The sequence below is a fragment of the Coregonus clupeaformis genome, chromosome 17, assembly GCF_020615455.1.
Source record: "Coregonus clupeaformis isolate EN_2021a chromosome 17, ASM2061545v1, whole genome shotgun sequence".
NCBI lineage: Eukaryota > Metazoa > Chordata > Actinopteri > Salmoniformes > Salmonidae > Coregonus > Coregonus clupeaformis.
The window spans coordinates 44798961-44816038 of record NC_059208.1 but is presented as its reverse complement, the minus strand read 5'-3'; the positions used below and the strand labels follow the sequence as shown (position 1 = coordinate 44816038).

General features: G+C 41.7%; 1 protein-coding gene across 1 annotated transcript in view; it reads left to right on the top strand.

The window, feature by feature from the left end:
* LOC121586888 (phosphatidylinositol 4-kinase beta) overlaps nucleotides 1-16064 on the top strand; it is a 37353-nt gene extending 21289 nt beyond the window's left edge. Inside the window, exons 3-12 of the mRNA XM_041903922.2 lie at nucleotides 6066-6293; nucleotides 6574-6807; nucleotides 6937-7046; nucleotides 10924-11028; nucleotides 11204-11327; nucleotides 11447-11560; nucleotides 12236-12387; nucleotides 12599-12731; nucleotides 12995-13115; nucleotides 13267-16064. Coding sequence (XP_041759856.1) covers nucleotides 6066-6293; nucleotides 6574-6807; nucleotides 6937-7046; nucleotides 10924-11028; nucleotides 11204-11327; nucleotides 11447-11560; nucleotides 12236-12387; nucleotides 12599-12731; nucleotides 12995-13115; nucleotides 13267-13448 — 1503 coding nt within the window. The 3' untranslated portion in view covers nucleotides 13449-16064. The remainder of the gene's footprint in view (nucleotides 1-6065; nucleotides 6294-6573; nucleotides 6808-6936; nucleotides 7047-10923; nucleotides 11029-11203; nucleotides 11328-11446; nucleotides 11561-12235; nucleotides 12388-12598; nucleotides 12732-12994; nucleotides 13116-13266) is intronic.
* Nucleotides 16065-17078: the final 1014 nt, after the last annotated feature.

The window sequence follows — 17078 nt, the reverse complement described above, 5'->3', positions numbered from 1 at the left end:
GTGGAAAACATCTCTCACCTGACGCATTTGTGCCCAGCCGTGGATAAAAACACTGGTGAGCTAGCACTGCTAGTGTTAGCCTGCTCCGTTTTCATGATGGCTAACTGCTACTTCACAGGAATCCGGGACACAAACTTGTGGTCTCCGCTGTAAAAGCTGACCGTGTCGCGGAATCCGTTGCAATACAAACTTTAGCTATGATTTAAAAACGATTTAATTAAAACTTTAAAAACAACAAACCAAGTGTAGACAGTACACTGTTCTGTTGCGCGCTTTGATGACGTCTGTTGCGTGACGAATAAAATGTTATATGGTAATTGTGCCGACCCTAACAGCAACAGGATTCTGCTCTACATCATAGAGCAGGTATCCACTATACTTTTCAAATCTATTAATTACATTTTCGGAAGTGTTACCCAGACACTTTATTTGTTTTGAACACAGATTAATTATTGTGCCTTGTTAAGCACTGGTCCAGAATCTGTTCATTTTTTTCTGTTTAGAACAGTTGATTTATTGTTTTGAATAGGGAAATCAGATCCCAGCGACCCTTCCTCAATAGAACGTCCTGTCCACTCTGGAAGTGATGTTCAGGAAGTCATGACGTTTGGTCATGGTCCAGAAAAAGACACTTCACAGGAAAGGCGTTTGATATTTGACTACAAAAGTAGAACGCAAAGGAAGCTGTTTGGTTTGCTTGTCATCACAAAAAGACTACGGAAATGCAATGAAAAACGGGTTCCTCATCCTGGAAAATCTTTGGTTTTGAATAGGCCTAACGGGTGTGTGTGCCAATGCCACCTCTAGGCTATGTTTCAATGTCCACACCAACCAGCATACTACTTAGTGTATGTATTGGGCATGATTTCTTTGTAGTATACTAGTATGGACATTGGAATGTAGTGCAACGGTTTCTCAACCCCTTGGGTTGTTTTCTCTCTGTAATCGGATAACTTGCTTCAGGTTTTCCCCCCCAAAAAATTTAGACACCGCTAAATGTAAAGACACCTGGAGTGGCTTGTACTGAATGAGAGGATAGTATGGGAACATTTTGAATGGAAATCTCCATTGTCACATGTAAAGTCAGTCATAATTACACATTTACACATTTTACTTGGTAGTCCTAAGCAACAATCATGCCAATCTGGTAGTAGTTCATGTGGCAAAAATTGGCCGACCTGGTATTTAAGGTGGACTCAGCGATATGACGTAGATGCAGAAAGTTAACAGCATAGTGGGTCAATTTCTGCAACAAGTAAGAGCATTGTAAGTAAGAGCATTACCGATCATACACAGCCCATCTGAAATTAGCCCACCCAACTACCTCATCCCCATATTGTTATTTATTTTGCTCATTTGCACCCCAGTATCTCTATTTGCACATTATCTCTTGCACATCTATCATTCCAGTGTTAATACTAATTGTAATTATTTTGCACTATGGCCTATTTATTGCCTTACCTCCATAACTTGCTACATTTGCACACACTGTATATATAATAATATAATAATAATATGCCATTTAGCAGACGCTTTTATCCAAAGCGACTTACAGTCATGCGTGCATATATTTTTGTGTGTGGGTGGTCCCGGGGATCGAACCCACTACCTTGGCATTACAAGCGCCGTGCTCTACCAGCTGAGCTACAGAGGACCACATATACAGTGGGGAAAAAAAGTATTTAGTCGGCCACCAATTGTGCAAGTTCTCCCACTTAAAAAGATGAGAGAGGCCTGTAATTTTCATCATAGGTACACGTCAACTATGACAGACAAATTGAGAAAAAAATTCCAGAAAATCCCATTGTAGGATTTTTTAATGAATTTATTTGCAAATTATGGTGGAAAATAAGTATTTGGTCACCTACAAACAAGCAAGATTTCTGGCTCTCACAGACCTGTAACTTCTTCTTTAAGAGGCTCCTCTGTCCTCCACTCGTTACCTGTATTAATGGCACCTGTTTGAACTTGTTATCAGTATAAAAGACACCTGTCCACAACCTCAAACAGTCACACTCCAAACTCCACTATGGCCAAGACCAAAGAGCTGTCAAAGGACACCAGAAACAAAATTGTAGACCTGCACCAGGCTGGGAAGACTGCATCTGCAATAGGTAAGCAGCTTGGTTTGAAGAAATCAACTGTGGGAGCAATTATTAGGAAATGGAAGACATACAAGACCACTGATAATCTCCCTCGATCTGGGGCTCCACGCAAGATCTCACCCCGTGGGGTCAAAATGATCACAAGAATGGTGAGCAAAAATCCCAGAACCACACGGGGGGACCTAGTGAATGACCTGCAGAGAGCTGGGACCAAAGTAACAAAGCATACCATCAGTAACACACTACGCCGCCAGGGACTCAAATCCTGCAGTGCAAGACGTGTCCCCCCTGCTTAAGCCAGTACATGTCCAGGCCCGTCTGAAGTGCATTTGGATGATCCAGAAGAGGATTGGGAGAATGTCATACGGTCAGATGAAACCAAAATAGAACTTTTTGGTAAAAACTCAACTCGTCATGTTTGGAGGACAAAGAATGCTGAGTTGCATCCAAAGAACACCATACCTACTGTGAAGCATGGGGGTGGAAACATCATGCTTTGGGGCTGTTTTTCTGCAAAGGGACCAGGACGACTAATCTGTGTAAAGGAAAGAATGAATGGGGCCATGTATCGTGAGATTTTGAGTGAAATCCTCCTTCCATCAGCAAGGGCATTGAAGATGAAACGTGGCTGGGTCTTTCAGCATGACAATGATCCCAAACACACCGCCCGGGCAACGAAGGAGTGGCTTCGTAAGAAGCATTTCAAGGTCCTGGAGTGGCCTAGCCAGTCTCCAGATCTCAACCCCATAGAAAATCTTTGGAGGGAGTTGAAAGTCTGTGTTGCCCAGCGACAGCCCCAAAACATCACTGCTCTAGAGGAGATCTGCATGGAGGAATGGGCCAAAATACCAGCAACAGTGTGTGAAAACCTTGTGAAGACTTACAGAAAACGTTTGACCTGTGTCATTGCCAACAAAGGGTATATAACAAAGTATTGAGAAACTTTTGTTATTGACCAAATACTTATTTTCCACCATCATATGCCAATAAATTCATAAAAAATCCTACAATGTGATTTTCTGGAATTTTTTTTCTCATTTTGTCTGTCATAGTTGACGTGTACCTATGATGAAAATTACAGGCCTCTCTCATCTTTTTAAGTGGGAGAACTTGCACAATTGGTGGCTGACTAAATACTTTTTTTCCCCACTGTATATATATTTTCTGTTGTATTTTTTGACTTTGTTTTACCCCATATGTAACTGTTGTTTTTATCGCACTGCTTTGCTTTATCTTGGCCAGGTCGCAGTTGTAAATGAGAACTTGTTCTCAACTGGCTTACCTGGTTGAATAAAGGTTAAATAAAGATAAAATAAAATTGAAGCGCGAGGCTCAACTTCTCCACTGTTTTGGTCCCCTGGCTACCACGCTGTAACTGTGAGAATGAAGTCTTTCATCTCACTCATCTCAATATCTGTGGTGCTGCTCATGGCAACATAATTTCGCTGAGTATACCTTTTTATCTAAGAATTGACTAATTAAGCTTTTTCTTGTGTTATGTATTTTAACAAAAATTAACTGTCCCATATGTTAGCCTACTTAATTGGAGCTTGATTCATTGTTTCCATAAAAAACTAAAAATGAAGTGTGTTTTTAAATAGTAACCTTATGATTGAGATGTTATCTAATTTTAAAGTGGAACTGACAGCATTTTAGCAACATGAAATCTTATTAAAATATTTTCATATACACCCTCCCAGGAAGAATTACTTTTTTATTTTTTAATACATTTTCTGACAAGAAAGCACTTAGATATGGTCAGTTTCACGTTAGAATGTTTGGGAATTACGTATAGAAAGGCATTTATGAAAATTCTATAGCAATATAGAGTGGGAAAGCGGCTGTGCGTTTGGACAATTTTTAATAGACACTACAGTAAATAAAACCTAATAACATCTGTCTCGTCCAGGACCGGAGTATATGCAGACCGGTGCACCATAGCCAATCAGAGCTACAGTAGGCCTTTATGCAAACAAGCCATTTGCCACACAGGCCTGCCATCATTCACTTTGAACTGGACTGTGTGTTTACAGGCAGTTGCGACTTCAGATAATTAGAACAGATTCGCCAAAAGCCACTAAATAACGTTACACCTGAATGGATTTCTGCAAATATGTCAAAACCATGGGCGTCCTCTTACATTTGGGAACTTTACAGTCCTATTGATCAAATTGTCATGAAAAGGTAGGCTCTCTTCCTCAGTTTTGCACATCAACAAGATCAACAACTAATGCTAGCCAGAGAAAGATTAACTAAAATCTAACGAAGGAACATTAGATAAACCCTCAAACCTTTTCAGGTAGTTGGCTGTCAAAATTGCACTGATAAACGATGGGGAATTGTAACCTACTCGTCCTTCTGCAGCTTGCCTGCCTATGATGCATGCTTGTCCCAACCAAGCACCCAAGCTAACTGGCTAAAGTTGGCTAGCTTGCTAGCTACTTTCAGACACAAATAAGAGAACACCTCTCTCTGACCATTTTACTCGCCCTAGCAGAGCTGGTTAGGCTGTTTTACATGTTATCTAGAACAGGGTTTCCCAAACTCTGTCCTGGGGCCCACCCCTGGGTGCACGTTTTGGTTTTTGCCCTAGCACTACACAGCTGTTTCAAATAATCAAAGCTTAATTATGAGTTGATTATTTGAATCAGCTATGTAGTGCTAGGGCAAAAACCAAAACGTGCAGCCAAGGGGGGCCCCGGGAAAGAGTTTGAGAAACCCTGATCCAGAGCGTTTGTGACTATTACTGACACGGTCATATTGCGGCTCTGGCGCGTTCGTAAATTCATCAGTTATTCTGCGCTCTGGCACACAGACGAATTCGGAGTAGATAGCCAGAGTGAATTTGCGAACGCAAGAGATATGCTAACTGGATAAGTTGTTCTAGTTCTTGCTAGCTAACCAATTGACACCTACATCTCTAGCTGTGTATAACCACCGAAACACAATGAGGGGGGGGGGAAGTCAGTCACTCACCCACTCCTCCAATGACATGACATCCTCCTAGCAGCTAGCTAGCTAGCTAGCTAACGTTAGGCTCCATGTTTTTACCTTGCTACAAAAATAGATACGCTAGCCTATTAGCCACGTTATGACTGACTTGTGATCATTGCCCTTGCTAGTTTGATTGTATTGACATTCCCATCCTTAGTTACATTTGTCCGTTTTTGTCCAAATGTACAATGTACCTGGCCAGCTGTGATTTACAACCTGATAGCAAGAAATTTATTGAAAATATATTAATCATGCATTGAACTGCATCCATCTATTCTACCAACAATGCCTTAGTGTACGTAATGGAATGTTGATTCAAATACAACCTATTTTTAATAACTTTATTAAGTCGGTTTTGTAGCATAAACTGGGAATTAGATATATATTTTTACTGATATTATGATTGTCTGTTTGTTTCATATCTGCAAAGTAGTTAAAACGCTGTCTGTTCCACTTTAATGGTGGACTGTAAAACAAAGGACTTCCTAGATTTGTACTTTGACCTACTATAATGGTATTGAATATTGTTCATACTTTAGATATGAAGATATTGGACACCATAAGTGGGGACTAAACATCCCCAAGGCCCCAGAGTTTGTTTGGCATCTGCGTTTCTCTCGACTCCCTAATTTTAACCACTGTGATACTGACCCCTGGTGCTAGTATGTGGTACTGCAATAGGTTTACATAAATTCTCAATTTTCTGCTTCGTTCTCCTTTGGCCATGTATTTTTAGTCTTATACCTCCCTTGGTTTTCTTTCTTTTGATTATGCAACTAAAACATCCCTCTTTCATTTCCCATCATACCATCTTTGTCCTCCCTCCTTTCTCAGCCTCTTATTTGAGTAGTTATTGAAGGAGGGACCCGGAAAAGTTGTGCCACTTGTCATTTGCTGTAACTTGCTGTACATTTCTTCAAAACAAAAAGACATGTCTTGATCTAACCTCTCTCCTCCTTGCTGTAGCCGCTGCGCCTGACCCCGCAGAGGGAGTTCATCAAGTCTCTGATGGGCATCGGCAAGCGGCTGGCCACACTGCCCACCAAGGAGCAGAAGACCAAGCAGCTCACCTCAGAGCTGTTAGTGCTCAACCACAAGTTGCCCGCCCGCGTCTGGCTGCCAACTGCAGCCTTCGACCACCACGTGGTGCGCGTGCCCCACACACAGGCCGTGGTGCTCAACTCCAAAGACAAGGTGAGGCGACTTGTTGTAATATACCTGTATATGGAGGTACACACACACACACTACAAAGGCTCCAAAAACAAGGTGACCAGAAGGCCTAGTAGTTTGAAACCTTTTAGTTAACTAATTTGTTAGTTTGTTATTTCCTGAGGTGCCTGGAGTTTAAATGGAGCGGGCCCCAATGCTCTTTGTCAATGGGACTTCCTGGTTAAATGTACCTTTAAAAAATAGCTCTAGAACTCCATTCCCTAAGTATGACCTCTGACTTCTTAATTCTCCCCATCCTCTCAGGCCCCGTACATAATCTACGTGGAGGTGCTGGAGTGCGAGAGCTTCGAGACGTCCGCCATTCCTGTGCGCATCCCGGAGACGCGCATCCGCAGCGCCCGCTCTGCGGACAACCTCCTCCCGGAGTGCATTGGCATCACAGCCGAGCAGCGCGCCGGCAGCTTCTCCACCGTGCCCAACTATGACAACGACGACGAGGCCTGGGCCGTGGACGACATCGGCGAGCTGCAAGTGGAGGTAGGTACCCGTGGCAACCACGTGGTGGCACTGTGACTTTCATCATATTTTGATGACTAGGGTGTAGGAGAAGTGGGAGTGAATCAGATTTGAATGTCCTATAACCCTGGGGTCCTTCTATGGTTCCAGCTCCCAGAAGGCCACACCAGTAGCAGTGACAACATCTCCCAGTTCTCTGTGGACAGCATCACCAGCACGGAGAGCAAGGAGCCAGTCTTCATCGCCGCCGGCGACATCAGGTACAGGGTCACTGTCAGCTAGAATTGCTGTGCTAGCTTGTAGCTTCTCTTTTAAGACTTGCTTGTAGGGCTGTTGCGGTGACCGTATTACCGCCACACAGGCGGTCACGAGTCATGAAGGCAGTCAAATTCCACATGACCGTTTAGTCACGGTAATTAGGCTTCTCCAAGCTCTGATGCTGCTGATGGTCATTAGTAGCCTACCAAACTTGCTAACTGACTGGTACTCAAATGTCACACACATCATTTAGTATATGTAAAGACCAGATTAAATCAAGAATAGTCTGATGGGTGACAATATTAGCCGATCACTTGTGAATTATATATTATCACTTGTGAACGATGCCAAGCATAAGAAACAAAGCCTTTTTTTTGCGACTTGTTCGAATCAGTCGGCACACCTCATGTAGCCTAGCCCATATATGCTTATATGTTTTAATAAGGTTTGTATCACAAATAAAGTAGCCAAATAACTTCTTAAAATTAAGCACATTAATCCGCTTTACAAGGGGTATAGAGCCTAACTGGCATATAAGCAGTGTGTGAGTTTCAAGTTTGGGGAAGATAATGTTCACCATAAAAATGCACCTTTTATAATAAAAGCATTACATGCATAATTGCATTTGCAGTGACTTTTGATAATGGTGTTTTCCGCTAATGGAACATTCACGCTTATAGCCTACTGCCATATGCGCATTGCTGCACTTATAATGTGAAGAAATAGACGAATAGTTTATCAACATTTTAAGCTAAACGTTCTGATCTGTTGCATCAGCCACATTGCATAAAAAAGTTTATTTGATGCTAGTGGTTGTATTAATTTGGGATCTATTGCACCCCACAACTGTCTCAGACTATGTTTGGAATATTTATTTCTCGCACAGAATAGAATAGGTCGACTTTTGTACTATGGGGGATAGTAGATTGACATAGGCTAGTGCTTTTGCTGGTCGTTAGGGCTACTCATCTTGTTGGCTGACGAAAAGTAAATGTGGACAGTTCTTCCAATATCTTCAATATGCACTTCGGAATTGGATAAGGACGCACGCAGTTGCGTCCCCGATGTGTCTGTCTTAACTTGTAGCCTGTGAGAAAGACCCGATCACGTGACGGAGAGCCGTGTGAGTGAGAGACGCTTTGGATTGCGCAGCACACTCAGGGAGAAGAGAACAACGCAGCACTCTGGGCCGCAAAAGGCATGGCTTATTTTAGGGTGCTTTATGGCCACAAAGGGGTTGCCACTGTGAAATTCAAGGCATTATCAAGTGCTTGTCAAATTGTGAATGAGAGACTATTGGAGTGTGTAAAAAAAAAAAAAAAAAAAAGCTGAGCTCATGCCTTTCAAGCGACTTTTCAAATCATCATTAGTCTCATCATGCAGCCTTACAATGTATTAAAAATCTAAACATATAGCCCAACGTTTGTAGAACAACTAAAGTTACATTAATAACTCTAAATTAAGCATGTAGGAGTACCTATTTCTTTGTTAACCGCTCAACATAGAATAGCCGCATGTGCGCACTCCTTCAAATCGTTTGGTTAAAATATTTATTTTATATTTATTGTATTCTTCATACTATAAAATAATGCCACGGAATTCTAAGCAAATCTTGTCTGCTAATTGAACTAGTGTAGCCCACCGCCATTTGGCATAGCCACATCAGGACCTAACATAAGGACAACTCAGAGTATGCTATTATTTTCTTCTGAAATAGACTACATTTTCTTCATATCATGCTTCTTTAGACCTGTCTAAAATAAATAATGGATTTTTTGTGAAGGTATATGCTATATTACATGGATTTATTAGACTTTTTCAAATGGCTTGTAGGCTATTTGTGGAAGCCAGGAGATGCTAAATGTGTTTGTTAATTAACGGACAATTACCGTGAGGCCGACCAGTTATTTGCTTGACAATCACTGGCTGACAATTTCGTGACCGCCACAGCCCTACTTGCTTGACTTGGGATGAAAGCAGGAGCGGTCCTTTTTCAAGTCGGTCCATTAGATGTTCACAGAAATTCCCAAATGACATTATGCTATCTCCTGATTATTCACTGTTAAGAGTTCATACACATTTTGACAGATGGAATTTCATTACTTTTCCATGACTTCCCATGACTTTCAACCAAATTTCCATGACCAATAATTGTAGCCTACATGAAAAGTCAGAATAAATGTGGTATTGACACTAGAAGGCTGCTGGTCTCTGAACCCATGTAGGCCTACTATCTCCTGCCGTTGTGCCCTTGATCATGGCACTTAACCCCCCACAAAGTAAAATAGCTGCACTGTTAGGCTACTGTATAAAACAGGTGATCAACCCTCCATCTGGAGAGCTACTGGGTATGCAGGCTTTTGATCCAGCCCTGAAACGCACAAGAGTCTGCCTATAAAGGTCCTGTTGAGCAGCTGATGTTTAGGCTACAATGTGGTGTGTTAGAGCATGGCTTGATCAAAAGCCTGCACAACCAGTAGCTCTGTTGGAGGACGGTTGACCACCCTTGAAATAAAATATTGCAACATTACAACCAAATACTTTTGTCTTCATAGAATTATTCCCTCATTCAATGAATCAGGGATAAAATTGATAATGTAGGCTACTTAAAAGCAAGGTAGCTAACCTTTATAAGGCTAAAATATTTGTTTCAGGGGAGATATTTGTCAATTAGGCTATTCTTAGAATATTTTTAACGTCGGAATTACATTGACTACTGTTTAATAGAGGGGAATTCCAGCTTTCAAATAACGGTGTAAAATGTATTTCTCAACATTGCCGGTGGAAAGGCTACAACGAGTCAACGACATTAACTTTTTAGCTATAGGCCTAAGCATTAACTAGCGAGATAGCTTGTAGCAAGGCTAATTATGTTTTGAGTTGGCTATTTAGTTAGTCTATCATTATTTTATAGGCCACCTGCTGCTGAAATGTCTCTCTCCCCTTGGTCAATGGCCTACTTCCACTGGCACACACACACACACAGATGATCCACAGCACACAGACGCGCTGAAGGGTAGACATAATTCTGATCAGGGCTGAAATGTAGAATTGTTAAGATTTCCTGGATTTTCATGACCTCATTTGACAATTTGGAACATCGCATCCTGCGCGTTCAGGCTGGCGCATTCTCAAACTCGAACTGTCTACTGGGACACATACACTGGATTCACAGACTAGTCAAATAAAATAAAATCTTATTTGTCACATGCACGTGTTTAGCAGATGTTATTGCAGGTGTAGCGAAATGCTTGTGCTTCTAGCTCCGACTGCGGTAATATCTAACAAGTAATATCTAGCAATTTCACAACATATACCCAATACACACACATCTAAGTAAGGAATGGAATTAAGAATATATACATATATGGACGAGCAATAACAGAGCGGCATGGACTAAGATGCAGTAGAATAGTATAGAATACAGTATATACATATGAGATGAGTAATGCAAGATATGTAAACATTATTCAAGTGACTAGTGTTCCATTTCTTAAAGTGGCCAGTGATTTCTAGTCTATCAATAGGCAGCAGCCTCTAATGTGCTAGTGATGGCCCTATAAGATCCTGGTGATATGTCAAATAAGCTTGAACAAAGAGGAATCAGGATATGAATGCATACTCCATTGCTAATCAATGCAGATCCTGCCTTCATTCCACTTGGATCAACCTTTTTTTGCATATTTTTTGCTGCTTTTGTGTGATGGGCCACTTTGTTTTCTAAAGGAGACGGCAGTTCCCCAAAAATTGGAGGTGCCGGTACAGCGCTCCGGACAGCTCCGGCCCAAGTCCAAGCACTGCTTGTTATAGTTTCATGTTTTGGGTCCATCGCTATGGTCTGGATAGAGGTTTTACAACAGCATGTTTCTTTTGTCTTAGGCGACGTCTGTCAGAGAACCTGGCCCACACCCCCACCACGTTCCGGAAAGATCCGGAGGACCCGTCCGCTGTGGCGCTCAAGGAGCCCTGGCAGGAGAAAGTCAGGTGGGTGATTGGTACATAGAACTAATAGAAGGGACACAGAAATGGATGGGCATACACAATCCCCCCCTGAGGATACATGTCTAGGCCACTTAGTGCAGCGAAGAACAACACAGTGGCATTGTAAAGTCATTTGTTGTTTCTCACTATTTCCTTCCGCTCTCTCTCCATTCCTCAGGCGGATAAGGGAGGGCTCCCCTTACGGTCACCTGCCAAACTGGCGGCTGCTGTCGGTCATTGTGAAGTGTGGGGACGACCTGCGGCAGGAGCTACTGGCCTTCCAGGTGCTCAGCCAACTACAGGTACGTGACCCTCCACAGTCCCATTCCACAGAAATGCTCTGAATATAATAATAATAATAATAATAATAATAATAATTAACATTCACTAATTCGCTCTACTTCTCCCCCTTCCTCTCCAGTCTATCTGGGAGCAGGAGCGTGTCCCCTTGTGGATCAAGCCCTATAAGATCCTGGTGATGTCATCGGACAGCGGGATGATCGAGCCCGTACTGAACGCTGTGTCTCTGCACCAGGTGAGCACGTTTTGAAAATGAGATTAATCCAATTGCGCACTTGAAATCTCATGACAAAGTTGCCTAACAATACATTCAAGCAGAGGTTGTTTAGCTAAGTAATCCGGTACGACTGCCCTCTTGGGATGAAAGATTTGGATAAAATAAGTAACAGTTTGATCACGCTATTATCAGTAGTAATTTGTTATGGAATACCATGTCGATAGCTATTTGTTATGGAATGCTGTGTCAATAGCTATTTGTTATGGAATGCTGTGTCAATAGCTATTTGTTATGGAATGCTGTGTCAATAGCTATTTCTTATGGAATGCTGTGTCAATAGCTATTTCTTAGGGAATGCTGTGTCAATAGCTATTTCTTAGGGAATGCTGTGTCAATAGCTATTTCTTAGGGAATGCTGTGTCAATAGCTATTTCTTAGGGAATGCTGTGTCAATAGCTATTTCTTAGGGAATGCTGTGTCAATAGCTATTTCTTAGGGAATGCTGTGTCAATAGCTATTTCTTAGGGAATGCTGTGTCAATAGCTATTTCTTAGGGAATGCTGTGTCAATAGCTATTTCTTATGGAATGCTGTGTCGGTAGTTATTATTAATGGAATACCGTGTCGGTTGCTATTTCTAATGGAATACCGTTTCGGTTGCTATTTCTAATGGAATGCTGTGTCTGTGCTCCAGGTGAGGAAGCAGAGCCAGCTGTCTCTGCTGGACTACTTCCTGCAGGAGCACGGCAGCTACACCACCGAGGCCTTCCTCACCGCCCAGCGCAACTTTGTGGAAAGCTGCGCCGGCTACAGCCTCATCTGCTACCTGCTGCAGGTCAAAGACAGGTGGGCAGCCCTCCCTTCTCATCCCTCCTTTAGTTTCACTAGTACTATTACTCCCCTGTTCTTAGCTTCCTGCATCTTTGAGCCTGTTTGGCTGCGTTTACACAGGCAGCTCAATTCAGATCTTTTGCCAATAATATCAACTACCACATCCCACCCTCTCCTGTATTCCTGTACTCTTTACTCACTCCCCCTTCTTATCTCCTTTCTCCAGACACAATGGCAACATCCTCCTGGACTCTGAGGGCCACATTATCCACATTGACTTTGGCTTCATCCTGTCCAGCTCACCCAGGAACCTGGGCTTTGAGACCTCTGCTTTTAAGCTCACCAGCGAATTTGTGGATGTGAGTCAAATAAATCAGTGAATGTGCATTGTCACATTAAAATGTAAACCGGAGAACGCAATGTGGAATTGATCATACAGCTAGCTGCCTAACAATTTAGTTATTAATGTCACAATGTTCACTACATAAATACATACATTTGTTGGTGTGTTCAAAGATGCTATTAGCGACATTGAGTTTGCTGCTTATCTGCAGTAGCCTGCATAACCTGTCGGTTTTGTATGTGTAAAGACTAACCTCTGTTGTCCGTGGTTCTCTCTCAGGTGATGGGAGGCCTGGATGGAGACATGTTCAACTACTACAAGATGCTGATGCTCCAGGGCCTGATAGCTGCTCGCAAACACATGGAGAAGGTGGTCCAAATAGTGGAGATCATGCAGCAAGGTACTGTTAGCTAAAACAGTATATTAGCATGATCAGTGTGTTGTGGTGGTTTCCATTTATATGGTCTTTCTGCCCTCTGTCTGGTTTCTCTATGGTATTGCTATTGCAACTCCTCTGACTCCCTCTCCCTGGGTCTCTCCTCCCCCACCAGGCTCTCACTTGCCCTGCTTCCATGGCTCCAGCACCATCCGCTACCTGAAGGAGCGTTTCCACATGAGCCTGACAGAGGAGCAGCTACAGGTGCTGGTGGAGCAGATGGTGGATGGCTCCATGCGCTCCATCACCACCAAGCTTTACGACGGCTTCCAGTACTTCACCAACGGCATCATGTGAACAGTTCAACACCAAGACACGAAACTCAACTACATGGGACAACCACATGGGAGAGCAAGCAATCGTGTACACACACAGATGGTGGCGAACATGTGCATATGGACTCACGCATGTGTGCTTGCCATAGCAGCACATCTACGAAAATGGACTCATGTATAGATTAGTGCTACAGGATCTGTTTGCAAACTTGATATGTTCTTTGTCTTAGATGGACTTCTGTTTTCCCCCTCCTTATTTTGGCCTTGTGGAGGGGGAGTCTGCACCTCATCTTGTCCTCCTATCCATAGGACTTTTACCGCATTGACTGTTCTAAAACGAGGCATAACGCACAGTTCAAATCACACACGAAAAGGATTAAGTATCAATATCAGAGGAGGTACTTAATTGAAAAGGGGGAGGGGCAACATTGGAGAGGGCGTGGTCTATATTCAGAGGTGCCCAGAAGAGTTTTCTCAGAATGGACAAATGACAAAACTGTTTGTTGAAGTCCTGTGGCTCAATTGTGCAAGAGCGAATCACAAAGAGGTACATATCGAATATATGTACTTATTTTCATTGTTCTTAGAACAAAATGGACTTTGAGAAGTTGAAGCCACTATGTAACGACAAAGAAAGCACAAGACATAATTTGCTGGGGTTTTCTAACGGACATTTTCCTTCTTCTCTGAAAATTCTGTGGTTAACAAGAATGAGCCAGCCCAAAGAGAGGGGAGAAAAAAGGACTATTAAAAACCATTGGTGTATGAGTGTTATCTGTCTGGAAAACAACTCTTTATTCCAAGGTTTTGATTCGTTTTGAACAATGTTTAAATTTCAAACTGGAAGTTTGAACTAGGACCAACTCGTCTCTTATTAGGGGTCCAAGCATGCAGCAAAGCTGCTGGTTGTATGTGTTTTTCTTCCCATCCTTAAAAGGAGCAGTTTCATTTTCAATCTGGGTTTCAGACAACTGGGGCTCATCCAGTAGAGCACATCTGTACTTAGTGTTACAGATAGAAAGGCCATGAATAGAAAGGAGACTGTTCTCTGTCATCACAGTTCAGTTATCTAGGGACTCTTGTCCTTACTGAATAAGCACCAGGCAAGTCTGCCTAGTATCTGAAACCATCAGGAAAGGGCAGAATGTTGTACTGTTGAATATGCCGACTGTGTCATGCCAACATACATCATGTAGGTCTTTGCTTTGCTAGTGTCACTCTTTAAAGCATCATACTTGAAGGAACGCTAGCGTAGTGATGAGCCTCATGCACTTAATGACAGTTATGTTGAACCAAAATGGCTACCTGTGGTTACATATACAAAACAATTGCAATGGATTTATGCAAAAAACTCAACATTGATGTTCCACTAATGTTCGTCTTTCATCTCTAACTGTGTATATTAACGCATTATTATTGTATGTTGTTTTAACTTAGGTTGCATATTTAACGAATGCTCAACACGTCCCTCTCTGGTTGGCTCTGGGCTGCATTCCTGTGACTAACTCAGGCCAATCCAGAGAGAGGGTTGTCCTTGAGCAGACCATGTAAATAATGGGAGTGATATCATTCCTCTGTCTGTCTTAGTCTGTTTATTTCTCCGTGTTTTGAACAGTATGAGCTCATTATCACAAGTCAACTTCCTTGATATGTGAATGTTTTTTTTATGATACTCTACTAAACCGATTTTATTTAATTTTTTCGGTCTCAAACACATATGTATTCAGTATTGAAGAGAGCTGTTTCAAAAGCGACATGCGTGGATGGCCTATAACTTATAATACCGGCTCATGTCTTTATGTTTGAAAGCTATGTCGTTGGTGGGTGGCTTTTGTGTGTAGCAAAAGTGACAGAGAACTTGTCTCTCCAAAATGAAGTCATTCCTGTGAGCAAACCGATGCCTTGAAACATACAACTTTTATCAATGCAACAGTTGGGGGAAAAAGGCATGCAGGTCATGTACCCAGGAAGTGCTTTTATCAAAAGTTTAAACACTCCTGCTTACTCTAAAGTAAATACTACTTCATTGCCTTTCCCTTCATTTATTCCAACCCTAACATTATTCTGTAAAATGATGTAAATTACTCTAAAGTGCATTTATCTTTGCTGGAGCGGGTTCTGTCAAACCTGAGTTAATTTTGATGTCTCTCCCATTCTGAACCACGGCGAAGCAGAATTGTGTCCTTGTCCAGTGTCACACCAGCTAAATGCTTGTCCGGGGGTATATTCAGTGCAGAAATATGTTCAGATTGCTACAGATAAATGTATTGGATAGATCACACTATAGTTTTGAATAGAAAAATGTCTGCTCTACATGTAAGATTTTTGCCTTCCAAGTTCTGAACATTGTGCCCTCCTGAAAGAGACATGGTTTTAGACGGAATTGGTCCACCTCTAACACCAAGCAAAGCATTTATTCTAGTAAATTAACGAGTCCCTCGTCCTTGATACTAAAGACATTTAGAATGTACAGGGGAAGAAATATTGCCCACTTTGTATCAGAACGCTAACCCTTTTACCATTTAATCTTCCTTATTATATGTTTTTCTCATACACATGGTACAGAGAAATACCTTGTATAATGTCAACTAAATGCATGACTCATTCAATAAATCAGAAATAGTTTTTTAAATCTTTATTTTCTTGGTTTTCTTTAACATTTGTTGATAAATTGTTGTGGGGGCATTTTGGATATATAATTGAATAAAATGTGAGTCACATCGATTACATATACATAGTAAACTAATTTGTTATGCAATAGATTTCTACAGTTTTTCAGTTGCATAAAGGATAGACTATTGTTCATTCAGTAGTTTAATATGGAATAACGCTGCTATGGCTATATTGTAATCAATTGAAAATGAATTCTGAATTGGAGAACAGAATACTATTTTAACTAATTTAATGACAACCTGTCCTCTAGTATCACTGTAAAAGAGCTGTAATTATTTGCAGTGCTGATGCCACTATGGCTGCTTTACACAGACAGCCCAATTCTGATCTTTCTTTCACTAATTGGTCTTTTGACCAATCAGATCAGCTATGAAAAAGATCTGATGTGAAAATCTTTGATTGGTCAAAAGACCAATAGTGGGAAAGATATCAGAATTGGGCTGCCTGTGTAAACTCAGCCAATGACTTCTAATTCTAGGGTTGTAGCTACATTGTCAAAGTTCAGCATTCTTCCAACAAACATGGATTGGATCAGACATGGACATTTTAGGCTACCTGCAGTGTTTGTCTTTCATTAGTAGGAGCTGTTTTTCTTGATTTGAGCCCATAATCATGAGGGGTCAATATCAGAGACGAGAGCATCGTGCAGCCAGCGCCCATGTATACCAAGGCCTACTGTAAGTAAAAATAAATACGTAATCTGGAATTGATTTAAATTACATTTTACTCTCAAATGGCCCCTCCATGCAGAACGCCGGTGGTGCGACCACACCATGCAAGTTGTTCTAGGACCAGACGCCCACGTGTAAGTAGCCTATAACTGAAATATCTGTTTTCAATAGCTTTTCAGAAAACACAGCAATATTAACTTCTCGACTTTAAAAATGTGGTTTTGGACAGCAGGGCTGAGACAGTTGAGAGCCCCGACAAGGCGCTGACAAACTGAGTCTGTACTCTGTCTTAATACAGCATGTAAATG